The following is a 13,858-nucleotide window of genomic DNA, read 5'->3' on the forward strand; positions in this document are numbered from 1 at the left end:
AAGATTATTCCTTCTGTTTTTGAATATATATTTACCTTCTAAATTTTTTCTTGTAACAAAGGTGTTAATCTAATAATAAAAAGTAATACGACATCTACACCAATGATCGAGTCGAACAAACAGTAAATTACAATCGCCTGTTCTCATAAAAAGACAGTTAAATGATATTCTGAAGAAAATGTATATACAAATACAAGTACCCGTTTCATGCATTCTCGTTGAATTACTGGTACCTTCTGCATCATACCTTGATAGAGCTATCGTTTGAGCTATCGACCAGAACTGCGATTCCATACAAACTTTCATCACAAAATCAAGACCCCGCTTACAATGAAGTGAAAAACAAAGCTCTCACCAAGGAGAGAAAACAACTCTCGTATCCGATAAGCTCCGCTTGAATCGAATAAAAAAGTAAACCGGAAGCTCCGATGATGTAGACCTAAAAAAACAAACCAGATGAGATAAATCCTTCCTCAACGAAGAAGATTATTGAAAGAAACAAATAAGATTAAACAAACAAAGGACTTTGGGGCTCTCCACCGGTGGAAATCGATGGAAGCCCCTCCGATGATGGAGACGGCTACTTCAAGAATAGAGAGAATATTAGGGTTTGAGAATTTTAGGGGGAGACTTCTAACTTCTAATTTATTAAAACACATTTTAAGATGTTTGACCAAATAGCTAGAAAAATTATTTTCAAATATTATTTGTTGAATAAAAGTATTGATGTATTGCTTTTATTCATAACTTTTTTTAGATAGCAAATAGATTTCATTAATTCATAATCGAACCAATACATCAGGGTCTCCAACAAAAAGTCTAGAAGAAACAAAAAATATTGCAGCAATGCACCATGCAAGGCCCCCCCACCTAACATATAGGCTACCTCATTGGCCTACTTTTTAACAAAAGAAATTGCAATATCAAGTATAAATCAAAAATAGAATGACATTCAGGCAACACATCTCCAATTTCTAGATTATATTCAGTCCCTATCTTTAGTGCATTTACATTAAGTAACGAATTCGTTTCTATATCATCATTAGACAACCGCAAGGACTGTAGACATATAAGTACTTAGAGAACACCCTCGCTTCAGCTTCAAACACCGTAATCTCTTCTGTGTGTCGAAGATTCTTCGCCTAAACAAACTCTCCTATGTGGTTCCTAATTATCAGTCTTAAGGAGAAAGAATGAATTCTAAGCATCTTAATTCACTTTGACTCTATGCTCTGCAGGAGCTAATGTTAGAATATAAGATCCTGGAAAGGGCCATTCTCTAACACCTTGAGGTTTTAGAGTAACTGGTTCCTTGACATGGTATCAGAGCCAGGTTGGCAGAGGACTCCGGTTCGATCCCTGCCACCCCCAATATTCTCACAATTTATCGTGGCACGAATGGCAAATCAATGCTCCAAAGATGAGCGCCCGTGATCCACTCTTCGACCCATTAATGGGCTCTCGAGTGAGGGGGAATGTTAGAATATAAGATCCTGGAAAGGGCCATTCTCTAACACCTTGAGGTTTTAGAGTAACTGGTTCCTTGACAGCTAACCCACTAATACCTGATCGATGTTGTTGTCCCCCATAATTCTATATCTCGAATTTGTCTTTTTCATTTATTGTCACTGAGTTATCTGATTATTGCTCCACTGCATTGCTATGGTCGGGGTGACACTTTAGAGCAAGTCCAATAATGTTCTAGTAGAAGTCTTTAATATATAATAAAATATAATATCCTAGTGATTTAGGACACTACACTCATGCATCTACTCCAACAGCATACCTTATCTTCATGTCCCAATACTAAAATATTAATATATTTGAAGACAGCTATATTTAAGGCAAGTGTGAAAAGGTGTGAAAATGAAGGAAGTGAATATTTTATAGATTAAAATAGTTTAGGACAATTGTGGTAGTGTCTTAAAAATGAGGCACATGTTGTGTGTTCTAGTATTTTAAGGCACCACCAGGACACTGTTGGATTACATTTTTGTCCCAAATGCCTAACATTTTACTCCAGGACACCACTTTAGGACACTATTGGACTTGCTCTTATGCTCCCAAACTGTAAGGTTTCTAGCATTCAGATACACCATAGGATCTTAACTATCTGTATTTTGTCTTCAGTCGTCTTCGTTGCTAGCCTATAAAGAACCCAACCAGGGGCTGTCTCTATTGAAGACACCTCAAAGTCTAAACCTATCAGGCTCCAGCACTCCTTCACAAAATCGCAGTCTAGAAAAATATGCAAAAGATGCTCCACATCAGTTTCACACATTAGGCAAATGATTGGAATATACATTCCTTTACTCCTTACTCCCTTTGTCCCACCCAATTATATACATCGGGTGTGGACACAGAGACCAAGAAAAAGTGTAAAAGATGAGTAAAGTTAGATGAAAAGTGGGTAAAGTGGGGGGACCCATATATACTTAATAATATATTTGAGATAGTGGAGTAAAGTAGTGGGTGTAATAGTATTTAATTTGTTACAGAATGAAGATAATGGAAGAAAGTAGTTGGTGTAATAGTGTTTTGTATTATTAAAAGTTACTATTTTTGGAATGTAAAGAAATGATGAGACATCCCAAGAAGGAAATTGCATAGAAATGAATGGGATAAAGGGAGTAATAAGTTGCGAATAAGAATGTTATTTCTACATAATCTCCATAGAAATATTTTAATTTTCATTATCATTGGGGCTACGCAACAGTGATACTGAGGACTCGCTATCTCTAAGCCTCAAATTCATGTTATCCAATACCAGCTTAGGGACCTCCTGATCAGGATTGTTTGCATGATCAGCTGGATGGTTAAGGCCCAATTCTGCATTGAACACAGCCGGAACATCCTGCCCATACCTAGGTCTGGTAGGTTTTAAAAGAGAATCATCTTTGCTGCCCGAGTTGTTATTTATTTAACTCATTTTATCATTTACGGCCTTTGAACCACTAGCTTCAAATTCATTTCTCTCCACCCAACCATCGGTGTTGCGTTTATGTATTTCCTCCTCAGGTTTATCCCTTTGATGTTCAGCCCACTCATCATCCTTAAATTCTTTTCTGGTCATATGCACCTGAATATCTTGTTCTATAGATTCTAAAATCCGTACACGATACCCCTTTTTCATGATTCTGAATTTTTTGATTTCATCAATTGACTCTAGATGTGAAGTTTCTATCATGATCTTGGTGTGATATAGAAATCTTCAATAACTACTGTTTTCCCAAAATGAATAACTTCACCCTATTTCCGTGTTAAACAAACATAGTTTTCCTCCATCCACCCCAGGATTGGAAAACCCCTCAATTAAACCCACACTTTCCTTGAAGTACACAATAAATTTCCTGCCTGCCAGTCCTCTCAATGTCACATCCTTGAAGCCTAGACCTTCTGGTATCATTCCCACCGAATCCACAGTCTAATTTTTGGTTGTTATTATGCATAAGCATCAATTAAGCTCCAATATTGATTCTTCATTTGGTTTCAGATTGCAACATTGCTCAGTTGTATTGCCATCAAGGATATTGACCTCTTCACTTTTCTTAGAAATTTCAGAATTAGCATCTTTCTTATATGTAGCCGATTTAATTGTAATTGGAGCCCCCTTCTTATGTTATCCATGTGTTGGTGTTAACAGTTTATCCTTCCGGTCCTTGACCATGCTTTGATAGATCTAGTTTGTTGTTGCCAATGATATAACCATTTAGATTTTTAATTACCTTGTTTGTTTCATCACTATTAACAGTTATAAGGAAACCAACTCGATGTCTATATTTGTCCTTTTTTCTTAGAAGAATTCTGTCAATCACCTCAGTTTCCTTCTTGAAAAGTTTCCAAAGATCTCTGACATGTGTTGAGTCGTCCATTCCAATGAAGAAAACAGTTTTCGAAGGCTTTTGTATTTAGGAGAAGTGCTAGCAGAGTACCTTATGTGTGATGCCACCGCAATTGCCTTAGGGCGAGATAATAATGCATCCTTAAGGTCTTCTCAACAGCAAACAATGGATTAGTCAGGCAGAGTTTTGTGATGGATTTGACCAAGAGCTAATGACATGGCATTCTCATCATTTTTCAAAGCCACTTTGAGGACTGATGGCTCAATTATGTGGATGTAGCCTTTGATGAAATCATTGACTATGTAAGAGTGATCCTTTCTTGTCATTGATGGGTGAACACCATTGTTTCCTTTTAAGTCTTTCACACGATTGGATCCCATTTCTTGATGTTTGCTTTCCGGTAATGATTAGCAATGAATCTAGCGGAGAGCCATACAACTGCCTTCTCTATCCCCTTTGGCCACCCTACTCATAGTGTTAGGATGGACAAATTTTGTATTTTCCTCTATAAATTCATAAGTTGGGTGTTTTCATTTTGTCTTCTCAGAAGATGCATTGATACCAGATTCCTTACTTTTTCCTGCCAGCCATTGTTATGTAGGAATCTGTGTATGCACCATAAAGCATCCTCCTCTCCCTTTACACCTTCCTCTAGTAGTTTAGGTCCAACCACTTCTTTGAGAAAATTTACCCACATAGGTACAGATATGAGACTTGTATTTCTTTTCTGAATTGCTTCAACCATATCCCTTTCTAGTAGGAACCAGTGTTTTAGCACATCATTGTGCTCTCTAAAAGACTCATCAACCTTGAGATTATTAAGAATATGATTTTCAGTACCTGAACTAAGCTTTCCTAGACGGTATGCGGTTGTCAATTGAATTTTCCGTTGCCAAAATCGTAGATGCCCTTTTCTTTAGCGTCATCTTTGATTTTTATTTATGTTACTTTCTTGATCGCCTCTGCATCGGGCAAATTTGATTAATCTTTGAAATATTTTGTATTTATGACAATCTAATCTTTTTTATGGACCTTTTACCCTTCCAATTTTTTTTATATTAAACTTGATTAGTTGTAGATTCAATCATATTGATAAGATATGTCATTTCTTTCTTTCCGCTGGTTATAATTCCATCGACTATTATACTCCTGTAAAGGAACCTATGTTAAGTCAGATGTTATTCTCTTTGTTTCATTTAATTTTATATTTTTTTTATTAATCGACACGTATTTAATATTTTTATGAAATATATTTCTGTAATTTAATTTTTAGAGTATTAAAATACGTGCGTGCTACTTTCTCGTCTCCATATAAATACAACTCGGGTGACGGAGGGGTATGTATATTGATACCGGCTCATGGAGGGAAGCCGAGCATCGAATTTCTCAACACGTAAAACCGAAGACATTTCGAGCAAAACTCATATCGTGGCTTGTTTATAGCCTATGAATCTATGATTCAAGTTGTGTAAGATCATTATATGAAAGTTGAAACACGTCACTTGTTCCATACAAATATTCAACGTTTGTGAAAGTACAGAAGTGGCTTGACTAGTCTTTTCTCATGTAACATTAAATGTTTGCATAATTGTGTATACGCTGGTTTTGATTTTTCCTTTATCCTTTATGCATGTGATCGCTGGAGGCGCCGGATTTTTCTTACTCCCTCCGTCCCGGTCATTTGTATACAAATGACTGGGACACGGAGACCAAGAAATGTGTAAAAAATGAGTAAAGTTTGATAAAAGGTGGGTATAGTGGTGGGACCCGTTTATATTTAATAATAGATTTGAGACAGTGGAGGAAAGTAGTGGGTGTAATAGTGTTTATATTATTATAGAATGGTGATAGTGGAATAAAGTAGTTGGTGTAATGATATTTTATATTATAAAAACTTACCATTTTTGGTATGTATACAATTGATGGGACGTCCCAAAAAGGAAACTGTATACAATTCATTGGGACAGAGGGAGTACTGTACTCCCTCCGTCCCAATGAATTGTATACGGTTTCCTTTTTGGGACGTCCCATCAATTGTATACATTCCAAAAGTAGTAAACTTTTATAATATAAAAAATCATTACACCAACTACTTTCTTCCACTATCTCCATTCTATAATAATATAAACACTATTACACCCACTAATTTCCTCCACTATCTCAAATCTATTATTAAATATAAATGGGTCCCATCACTATACCCACTTTTCATCTAATTTTACTCATTTATTACACAATTTCTTGGTCTCCGTGTCCTAGCCATTTGTATAAAAATGACTGGGACGGAGGGAGTACGTCGTTAAGAGCATAAATAAATACCACAAATAAATAATACTGAATTACTGATCATATTAGATCCTTGTAAGAAATTGTTTGAAATATTCACTGGACTACATGATCATAAATATATACAGCATAATACTCCATAACGTACCTAGGGTTAAAAATGGGGCGGGTTCGGGGCGGGGACTTCATTTCTCAGTCCCGCCCCACATAATTTTTTCTTGCTCCATCCCCGTCCCATTCCCCGTGGGGATTTATTTTTAATCCCCATCCCCGCCCCACCGGGGACTTAATATAATTTCGTCCCACCCCGCCCCGCTTCTATAATATTACACTTTAAATAATTATTTTAAAATTAAGTAATTTTCTTTTCAGAATTTAATAAAAATATACGAGACATATATATTAAAAGCAAAAAACTAATGATAATAGAAATCAAAGAGACATGTTATACATTGTAAAATTATAGTTTTGTGTATTAAAAATAATAATATTAAATATAATTATTTATTTATATTAAATATATGCGGGGCGGGGCGGGGAATCCCCGTGGGGATTCAACAAATACCATACTTGCCCCATATTTTGGCGGGGCAGAAAATCATTCCCCGTCACTGCCCCATTCCCCATATTAGCGGGACGGATCTGCCCCATTCGGGGCAGGTTAGGGCGGGTTCCCCATTTTCCCCACCCCATTTTTAACCCTAGACGTACCCAGTTTCGTAACGCCCTATTATAAATTAAATATTAAATATTAAATATTATATACTTATATATAATAAGCATAAGGGAGATAATTTGGTCGCATAGTCCTATGATCCAAAAGTTTATCATCCGTTGGATCGTATATTGAACAAATAAATACCGTTAGATTAGAATAAAATTAAATTATGTTCGATAAGGAAACTGAGATCTACTTGCATGTTTATAATTCCTTTTCAGAATCCAAAACAAATTCTGTCTTTCACGTGTTTTTGGTTTTTTTAATCCAAAATAAAATTTCCTACCAATTTTAATTGTAGAATCGTATAAATCGCACCGTCACAAAATTAATTTTATCCATCGAATCGTATATTGAACAAATAAGCACCGTTAGATTAGAACAAAATTAACTTCTGTTCCATAAGACAACTGATATCTACTTGCATGTTTATAATTTCTTTTCTGAATACAAAACAAATTCTATCTTTCACGTGTTTATGATTTTTGTTATCCAAAATAAATATTTTCTACCAGTTTTATTTGTAGAATCATATAAATCGCACCATCACAAAATTATTTTTATCTCATATATTTTAAGATTAATAAGCCCGATTTATATGAGGAACGAATACAATAACTTTTTCTTAATCCAAAACAAATTCTACCATCTTATTGCATGTTTATGACCCATCTTCTTAATTCAAAACAAATTATGTTTATCAATTTTAATCTCGAACCATAAAAAATTTTAAAAACATATTTAAATCACATTATAATAATTTTAATATAAAATACATTTATAAATATAATCTAATAGGAGTTGGCGTCACATATTCTACTTAAAATAATTTAAAATTTGATAGAAAGAATTTAATACTTTGGCATGATACATACAATTTTAATTTAATATTTATAAATTAATTTTTTTCACACCATTTAAAATATATTTAAAAAATATATAAATAATTAAAAAGCTCCCGTGCCTTGCACGGGCTATAAGCTAGTATATATAATAGGTGTACTTCGTTTAAAAAGAGTTGACTTATTAGTAAAACTAAAGCGCGGCTTGAAAGGAGCAGTAGTAGAATAGTAATATTGAAAATAATTTGTTATCATATGTCAACTGGTAACAAGTATTTTCAACTCATTATTGTAGTATAAAAAAAAACTGCCATTTAAATGGGGTTGCAATGTAGATAACATATTTTTAACCAAGGAGGCACAGCTGTGTATAATACACCGCTATCCATGCTTTGTTATTGTTCTCTAACTCTTGACTTAAATCGGTGGGGTTCTTCAATTACTGACGAGTTACAATCATGACAGAGCTTAACATATACTCCCTCCGTCTCATTTCACGTGAGCTGGTTTGAATTTCACGGAAATTAAAAAAAGGTAATAAATAGAGTTGAAAAGTGGATAAAATATTAAAAAAAGGTAATAAATAGAGTTGAAAAGTGGATAAAATGATCGGACCTATTAATATTTAATAATGGATTTGAAATAGTGAAGGAAAATAGTGGGTGTAATAGTGTTTATTTAATAAAAGGAAAATATAAAATATAGAGATAGTGGGTGTAATAGTGAAAAATAATGTTCAAAAATAATAAATATTATAAATTCATTCTTTTTAGAACGTTCAAAAAAAAAAAAGTCAGATAAGGAGGGAGTATCGGCGACGCCTAAGGCAGAGGCGCATACATTTTGTATGTACAACTGCAACATACTCGAAGAAAAGAATAAAGCCGAGGGATCTATAAATATTATATTAATATATTGAGAAAAGTAAATAAAAAATTGCCGGTAAATTAATAGGCGATGATATATCAATGAAAAGAAGTCTAAGAAAAAGCTGTTTGGTTAAATTTATTTTTCAGAATTAAGGATTAATTTTTGAAGAAAAATAAATCATATTCTACCTTTCTATATAACAAGACCTTATTCTTTTATCGAATAATAAATATAAAACACTTTTTTTTTGAAGCAAAATAAATATAAAACACTTATTAATCATTTTGCAGCCAAAACAATTCTTAAAAAACTCATTTTTCAAAAAAATTAAGTGCTTATTTTTTTTTCTATAACCAGTGTCCCAACATGCACTATACACGAAGGAGAAGAAGTAAATTTTATACTAATATATCTGCAGATACAAATGAATGACCTACTGGTAGAAGTTTAATACAGTAACTAAATGAATTCCAGGACACAGTGTTTGATGACACGCTCTGCATATTTACTGCAGCTCAATAGTTAGCACGAAACCTTCCAAAATTAGCAAGCTTCCGTGATCTATTTGCCCCAGACGAAGCCGCTACACTCAGACCAGGCCTTCCCGGTGAACCTTTCATATCGCCACTCTGGATCACCGTTTCGGGCAGCCCTCCTTTCGGATTCCAGCTCCTGCTCGGTCTCGCTCGAACCAACGGACTCAAGCAGAACGAAAGTCCCTGATTCTGCTTTCTTCGCTGTGGCGTCGCTTGCATTGGCGTGCTTCTTGGACATGTTTGGCCTGAGCATTCGTATTCTTGGGGAAAACTCGTCGAAATTATATCCGAGTTTCTCTTCTTTTCACTTATAAATAACTTTTTGAACCACGAAGACGGAGGCTTGGTCTGCTGGGCCTCCGTCATCGTGGAGTTCATTGAATTTGACTTTCTAGGTCTCGTTTCTGAACCAAAATCTGAATTATGTTCCGTAACGAATTTTGATGTTTTCATAAACCACGAAGACGGAGACTTGGTTTGCTGAGCCTCCGTCATCGTGGAGTTTATGAAATTTGACTTTTTAGCTCTCGTTTCTCCACCGAAATCTGAATTAGATTCGGTCACAAATTTCGATGTTTTCGATCGAAATAAGTTCGAGAGACTCGAGAACCCGGCTCTCGAGTCTCTCGAACGCCTCTCACCTTTCGTGATCATTCCATTAGCGCCGATTTCAGGTGTACCACTGAGCGGCACATGAGGCCACACAGCAGTGTTATCCGATTTTCGACGAGACACATACGGCGAAACCGACCTCGGAAACGTAACACGTTCATATATCGCGTCAGCTTTGCGGTGTTCATCTTCAGTTTGTGGTTCGACGAGCAGTTCATCTTCATATCCTGACTGTTTTTCGATGATTGTTAGTAAACGTTCGCGAAGACACGACGCGCATACTCCGGCCACGCTGCTACAATCACTCAAATGCTTCTTACACCTCATTCGTAACTAAATATATCTCACAAACAGAGAGATAAATATGTATTTTGGTTTTTATGTGCGGAGAAGAATGGTTTGTTTCTTGTTTTGCTGCAGCGAGATGTTTAGACAGAAAGAGGTGTGATTCATGAGAGGCATGTTGGAGAGAGGTATTTATTTGGTAAATTTAACAATATGAAAGGGTGGGGAAACAGAAAAAAGCATGTTTTTTTCCTTTAATACTACAAAGTCCATTCCTATAATCAACTTTTAACTTATTTTATCCAGATATAATCACAACTATTGGTTTTTAAATAAATGAATATCTTATGAAACTCTTCATGTATCATTATATATTAGACTTAATGTTCTTTTAGGCCTTGAAATTTGGGTGAAAGTTCCAATGTTGCCTCAAAGTTTAAAAATGTACCTTTCGACCCTCAAAATATCTTTGTCGTACCTTTCAGGTCTTATTGCGTATACCGGTATATAACGGGATGGACAAAGTTGACATTTCACACGTGAATGTTAAAAGAGGCATTAAACATTAAGGGTTAAATGAAACATATAATGTATTTAAATGTATTTTTTAGGGGTTAAAAAGAAACAGATGTATACTTTAAGGGTTAAAAAGTACGCCCAAACTTTACCCCGAATATGAATTGTCAAGTTTATCCCCCTATATATACTGATATTTTTAAAAAGGGCTAAAGGGTACGACAAAGATACTTTGAGGGTCGAACGGTACGTTTTTAAACTTCGAGACCACATCGGAACTTCCACCCATACTTCGAGGGCTAAAAAGTCATTAAGGCTATATATTGTTAAATACATTTTAAAACCAATAATTTCTTCAAATCTCTTAAAAGTTACTGTACATAATGAACTTTTTTTTAGAGATTGTTCAAGAAATACCATATTAAGGTCAATACAAAGTTTCAAGGAAGAAAAAAATTCTTTCCTTCAAATTTTGATATTTCTTAAAAACTTTAATATACTTTCTCCGTCCCTAATTATATATGTTCATTTCGATTTATTAGGAGACTAATTTTTCATTAAGTGACAAAATTGTTGATTATTATTTTTAAAATAATAATCATATTTTAAATTAGATACAGTTTATTTTCTAATGACATAATTTTTTATTTTTAGTAGTTACATGATACATGTAAATTTTAGTTGAATAATAACTAATTTAATTAGTTAAAAGTCAAAATCATTTAAAACCATTTTTGAGAAAATTACTTGAATTCATTGACATTACTAAATTCAAAAAATTATTTGAGAAAAAGGAATTGGCAATTAGATTATGGAACCAGCTGAGATTCACCCCCGATATATATGCTGACATCTATGTTATGTCAAATTCAACTTTTTAGTTATTTGTCCGTTCCAGCCTTCCAGGCTGTTATTTTGATTGATCGGTGATTTACTACTTCAGAGTTTCAGACACTTTTTATTGACATCTTTTCCACAACTTTCTCGTTGATCCCCTCTTGGATCATCTCCAACCATGAACACTCCTTAAATTCTAGTTGTCATATCAAAAATAAAAATTAGAGGTAATTGCATATCGCACCCCCTAAGTATCGTTCAAAAACGATATTGTACCCATACTTTGAGAAACTCAACTCGCACCCCCTATCTTTACATTTCACGAACGATACGCACCCCTTCCGTTAAATTCCGTTAACTTCCGTTAAAATACTCCTTCCGTCTCAATTTACATGTCCTTTTTGCTTTTCGCGGGGTCAAATTGACTAATTTTTGACCGACTATTGGAAAATATTTATTTATTATTTTAGGAAATAGAAAGTTACATATTAAAATAAATTAGATTTACTTTTTTGATATTTTTTTTAAAAATTTTTTTGTTTAATTAAGCTATCCCCAAGTCAAAATGATTTTACATATCAAATTTTTGTTTGATAAAAGTGTATATTTTATAAAAAATATCACATAATATTTATTTTTATATTTAAAATAGTTTATATTTTAAGTACTTAATACACATACCACTAAAAATTTAAAATAATTTGATATGTAAAATCATTTTGACTTGGGGATATCTTAATTGAATAAAATTTTAAAAAAAAAATATCACCAAGAAGTGAATTTAGTCTATATTAATATGTAACTTTCTATTTCCTAAAATAATAAATAAATATTTTCTAATAGTTGGTCAAAAATTAGCCAATTTGACTTCTCGAAAAGCAAAAAGGACATGTAAATTGAGACGGATGGAGTATTTTAAAGGAAGTTAGCAAAGGGGGGGTGCGTATCGTTCTTGAAATGTAAAAATAGGTTGTGCGATTTGAGTTTTCAAAAGTATGGGCACAATATCGTTTTTGAACGTAAGTTAGGGGGTCCGATTTGCAAATACTTGTATAGTGACTTAACGGAGTTAACGGCGTTAACGGCAGAGGGGTGCATCTCGGGTTTGAACTGTAAAGATAAGGGGTGCGAGTTGAGTTTCTCAAAGTATGGGTATAATATCGTTTTTGAACGATAGTTAGGGGGTGAGATATGCAATTACCTCTAAAAATTATAACTAATGACTTCAAAAATTTCACTCCAACTATCCCCACTTGTGATCTATAATGATAGCCAATCTCTTATGGATAGCTATATTTGTCGATCCGCTACAAATGTGTAAAAATCTGTAGCAAGATTACACATCCCTTGTTATTATATTAAGTGATATATTCTATTTATAACAATCCAAAATATTAATAACATATTATTTTTAAATTATAGGCAATCAATATAGTCAATACAGCGAAGCAAAGTGTCTTACAAGTTCAGCAAATTTTACATAATGTCTTGCAAGTCCAGTTTAACCGACCATTATAGCCAACGTCGTTGGAGATGCTCCTAAGTTATTATTAGTATTACTGGCCGTGTATGAAGCTCATACTGTCCTCGACTCCTCGGTGTACATAAACAAAGTAGACAGAAAAAGTGTGTTATGAAGCGGGAAGAAAATATATATACCGGAAAAGTATGGTTCAATAAATGTATGTAATACAAGGCTGTATTAAAAAAATTACTGATTATTTATCCTCATTATTCTTCATATTCAAATATACATTTAATTTCCCGCAGCAAAAATGAATTAGTTTATGCGTTCCACATATAAAGAGAAAATACTTTTTTTACCATTAAACGACAATGAAATGTGAACTTATAGATATCAAGAATTAGATGTGACTTATGTTTGCTTTCTTTACGATAAATGTTATTATATATAGGGGCCGTTTGGGTTAGCTTAAAAGAAGTGACTTCTTGCTTATAGTATAGAAGTGGAGTAGAATTGAGAAGTAAATAAGTTAATAAAGTGTTTGGAAAAGAAGCAGAAGCTGTGAGAGAGAAGTTAGCATCCTCAGCTTCTTAAAAGTGTTTCTACTTCTTTACACAAACGGATCAAGAGAAGCAGAAGCCAGAAGCAGCTTCTACTTCTCTCAACCAAACAGCCCCATAGTATAAAAGTCCTACTCAAGTTGAAACACCTTATAAATCTAAGCTTGTCGTTTAGTATTAGTATAAGTCCTGATTCGGGTTGAAAGGCCTTGTCAATCTAAACTTATCGTTTAGTATTAAATATCATATTCAAATAAATTTGTGTACATGAATTTATGTTTTTTTGTCCTTACACGAAATAATTGTAAGTTTTTAAATTTTTTGATAAAAAATTTGGAGATGACGGATAATTCGTTGTAGGTATGATATATATCAAATATAAATTTACGCTTATCATCCCAAAATAAGTTCTTATTATTGAGTAATAAATGGAAAAAGTTTTATTTGAGGATGATAATGGCAATTCCATAATCTCTAATGTCAAGGAAA

At 33.8% G+C, this 13,858-nt stretch overlaps 1 protein-coding gene across 1 annotated transcript; it reads right to left on the reverse strand.

The window, feature by feature from the left end:
• Positions 1 to 8,935: 8,935 nt before the first annotated feature.
• On the reverse strand, positions 8,936 to 10,205 carry LOC108218018 (uncharacterized). The gene has a single exon (XM_017390939.2). The coding sequence runs from the start codon at positions 10,031 to 10,033 to the stop codon at positions 9,074 to 9,076; it is 960 nt and encodes a 319-aa protein (XP_017246428.1). The 5' UTR covers positions 10,034 to 10,205; the 3' UTR covers positions 8,936 to 9,073.
• Between the last annotated feature and the right edge of the window lie 3,653 nt (positions 10,206 to 13,858).

This window comes from Daucus carota, chromosome 4 (assembly GCF_001625215.2).
Source record: "Daucus carota subsp. sativus chromosome 4, DH1 v3.0, whole genome shotgun sequence".
NCBI classification, from domain to species: domain Eukaryota; kingdom Viridiplantae; phylum Streptophyta; class Magnoliopsida; order Apiales; family Apiaceae; genus Daucus; species Daucus carota.

Excerpts from the sequence above, each read along its gene's own strand:
- LOC108218018 (XM_017390939.2), bottom strand. The coding sequence starts at position 10,033 with ATGAGGTGTAAGAAGCATTTGAGTGATTGTAGCAGCGTGGCCGGAGTA.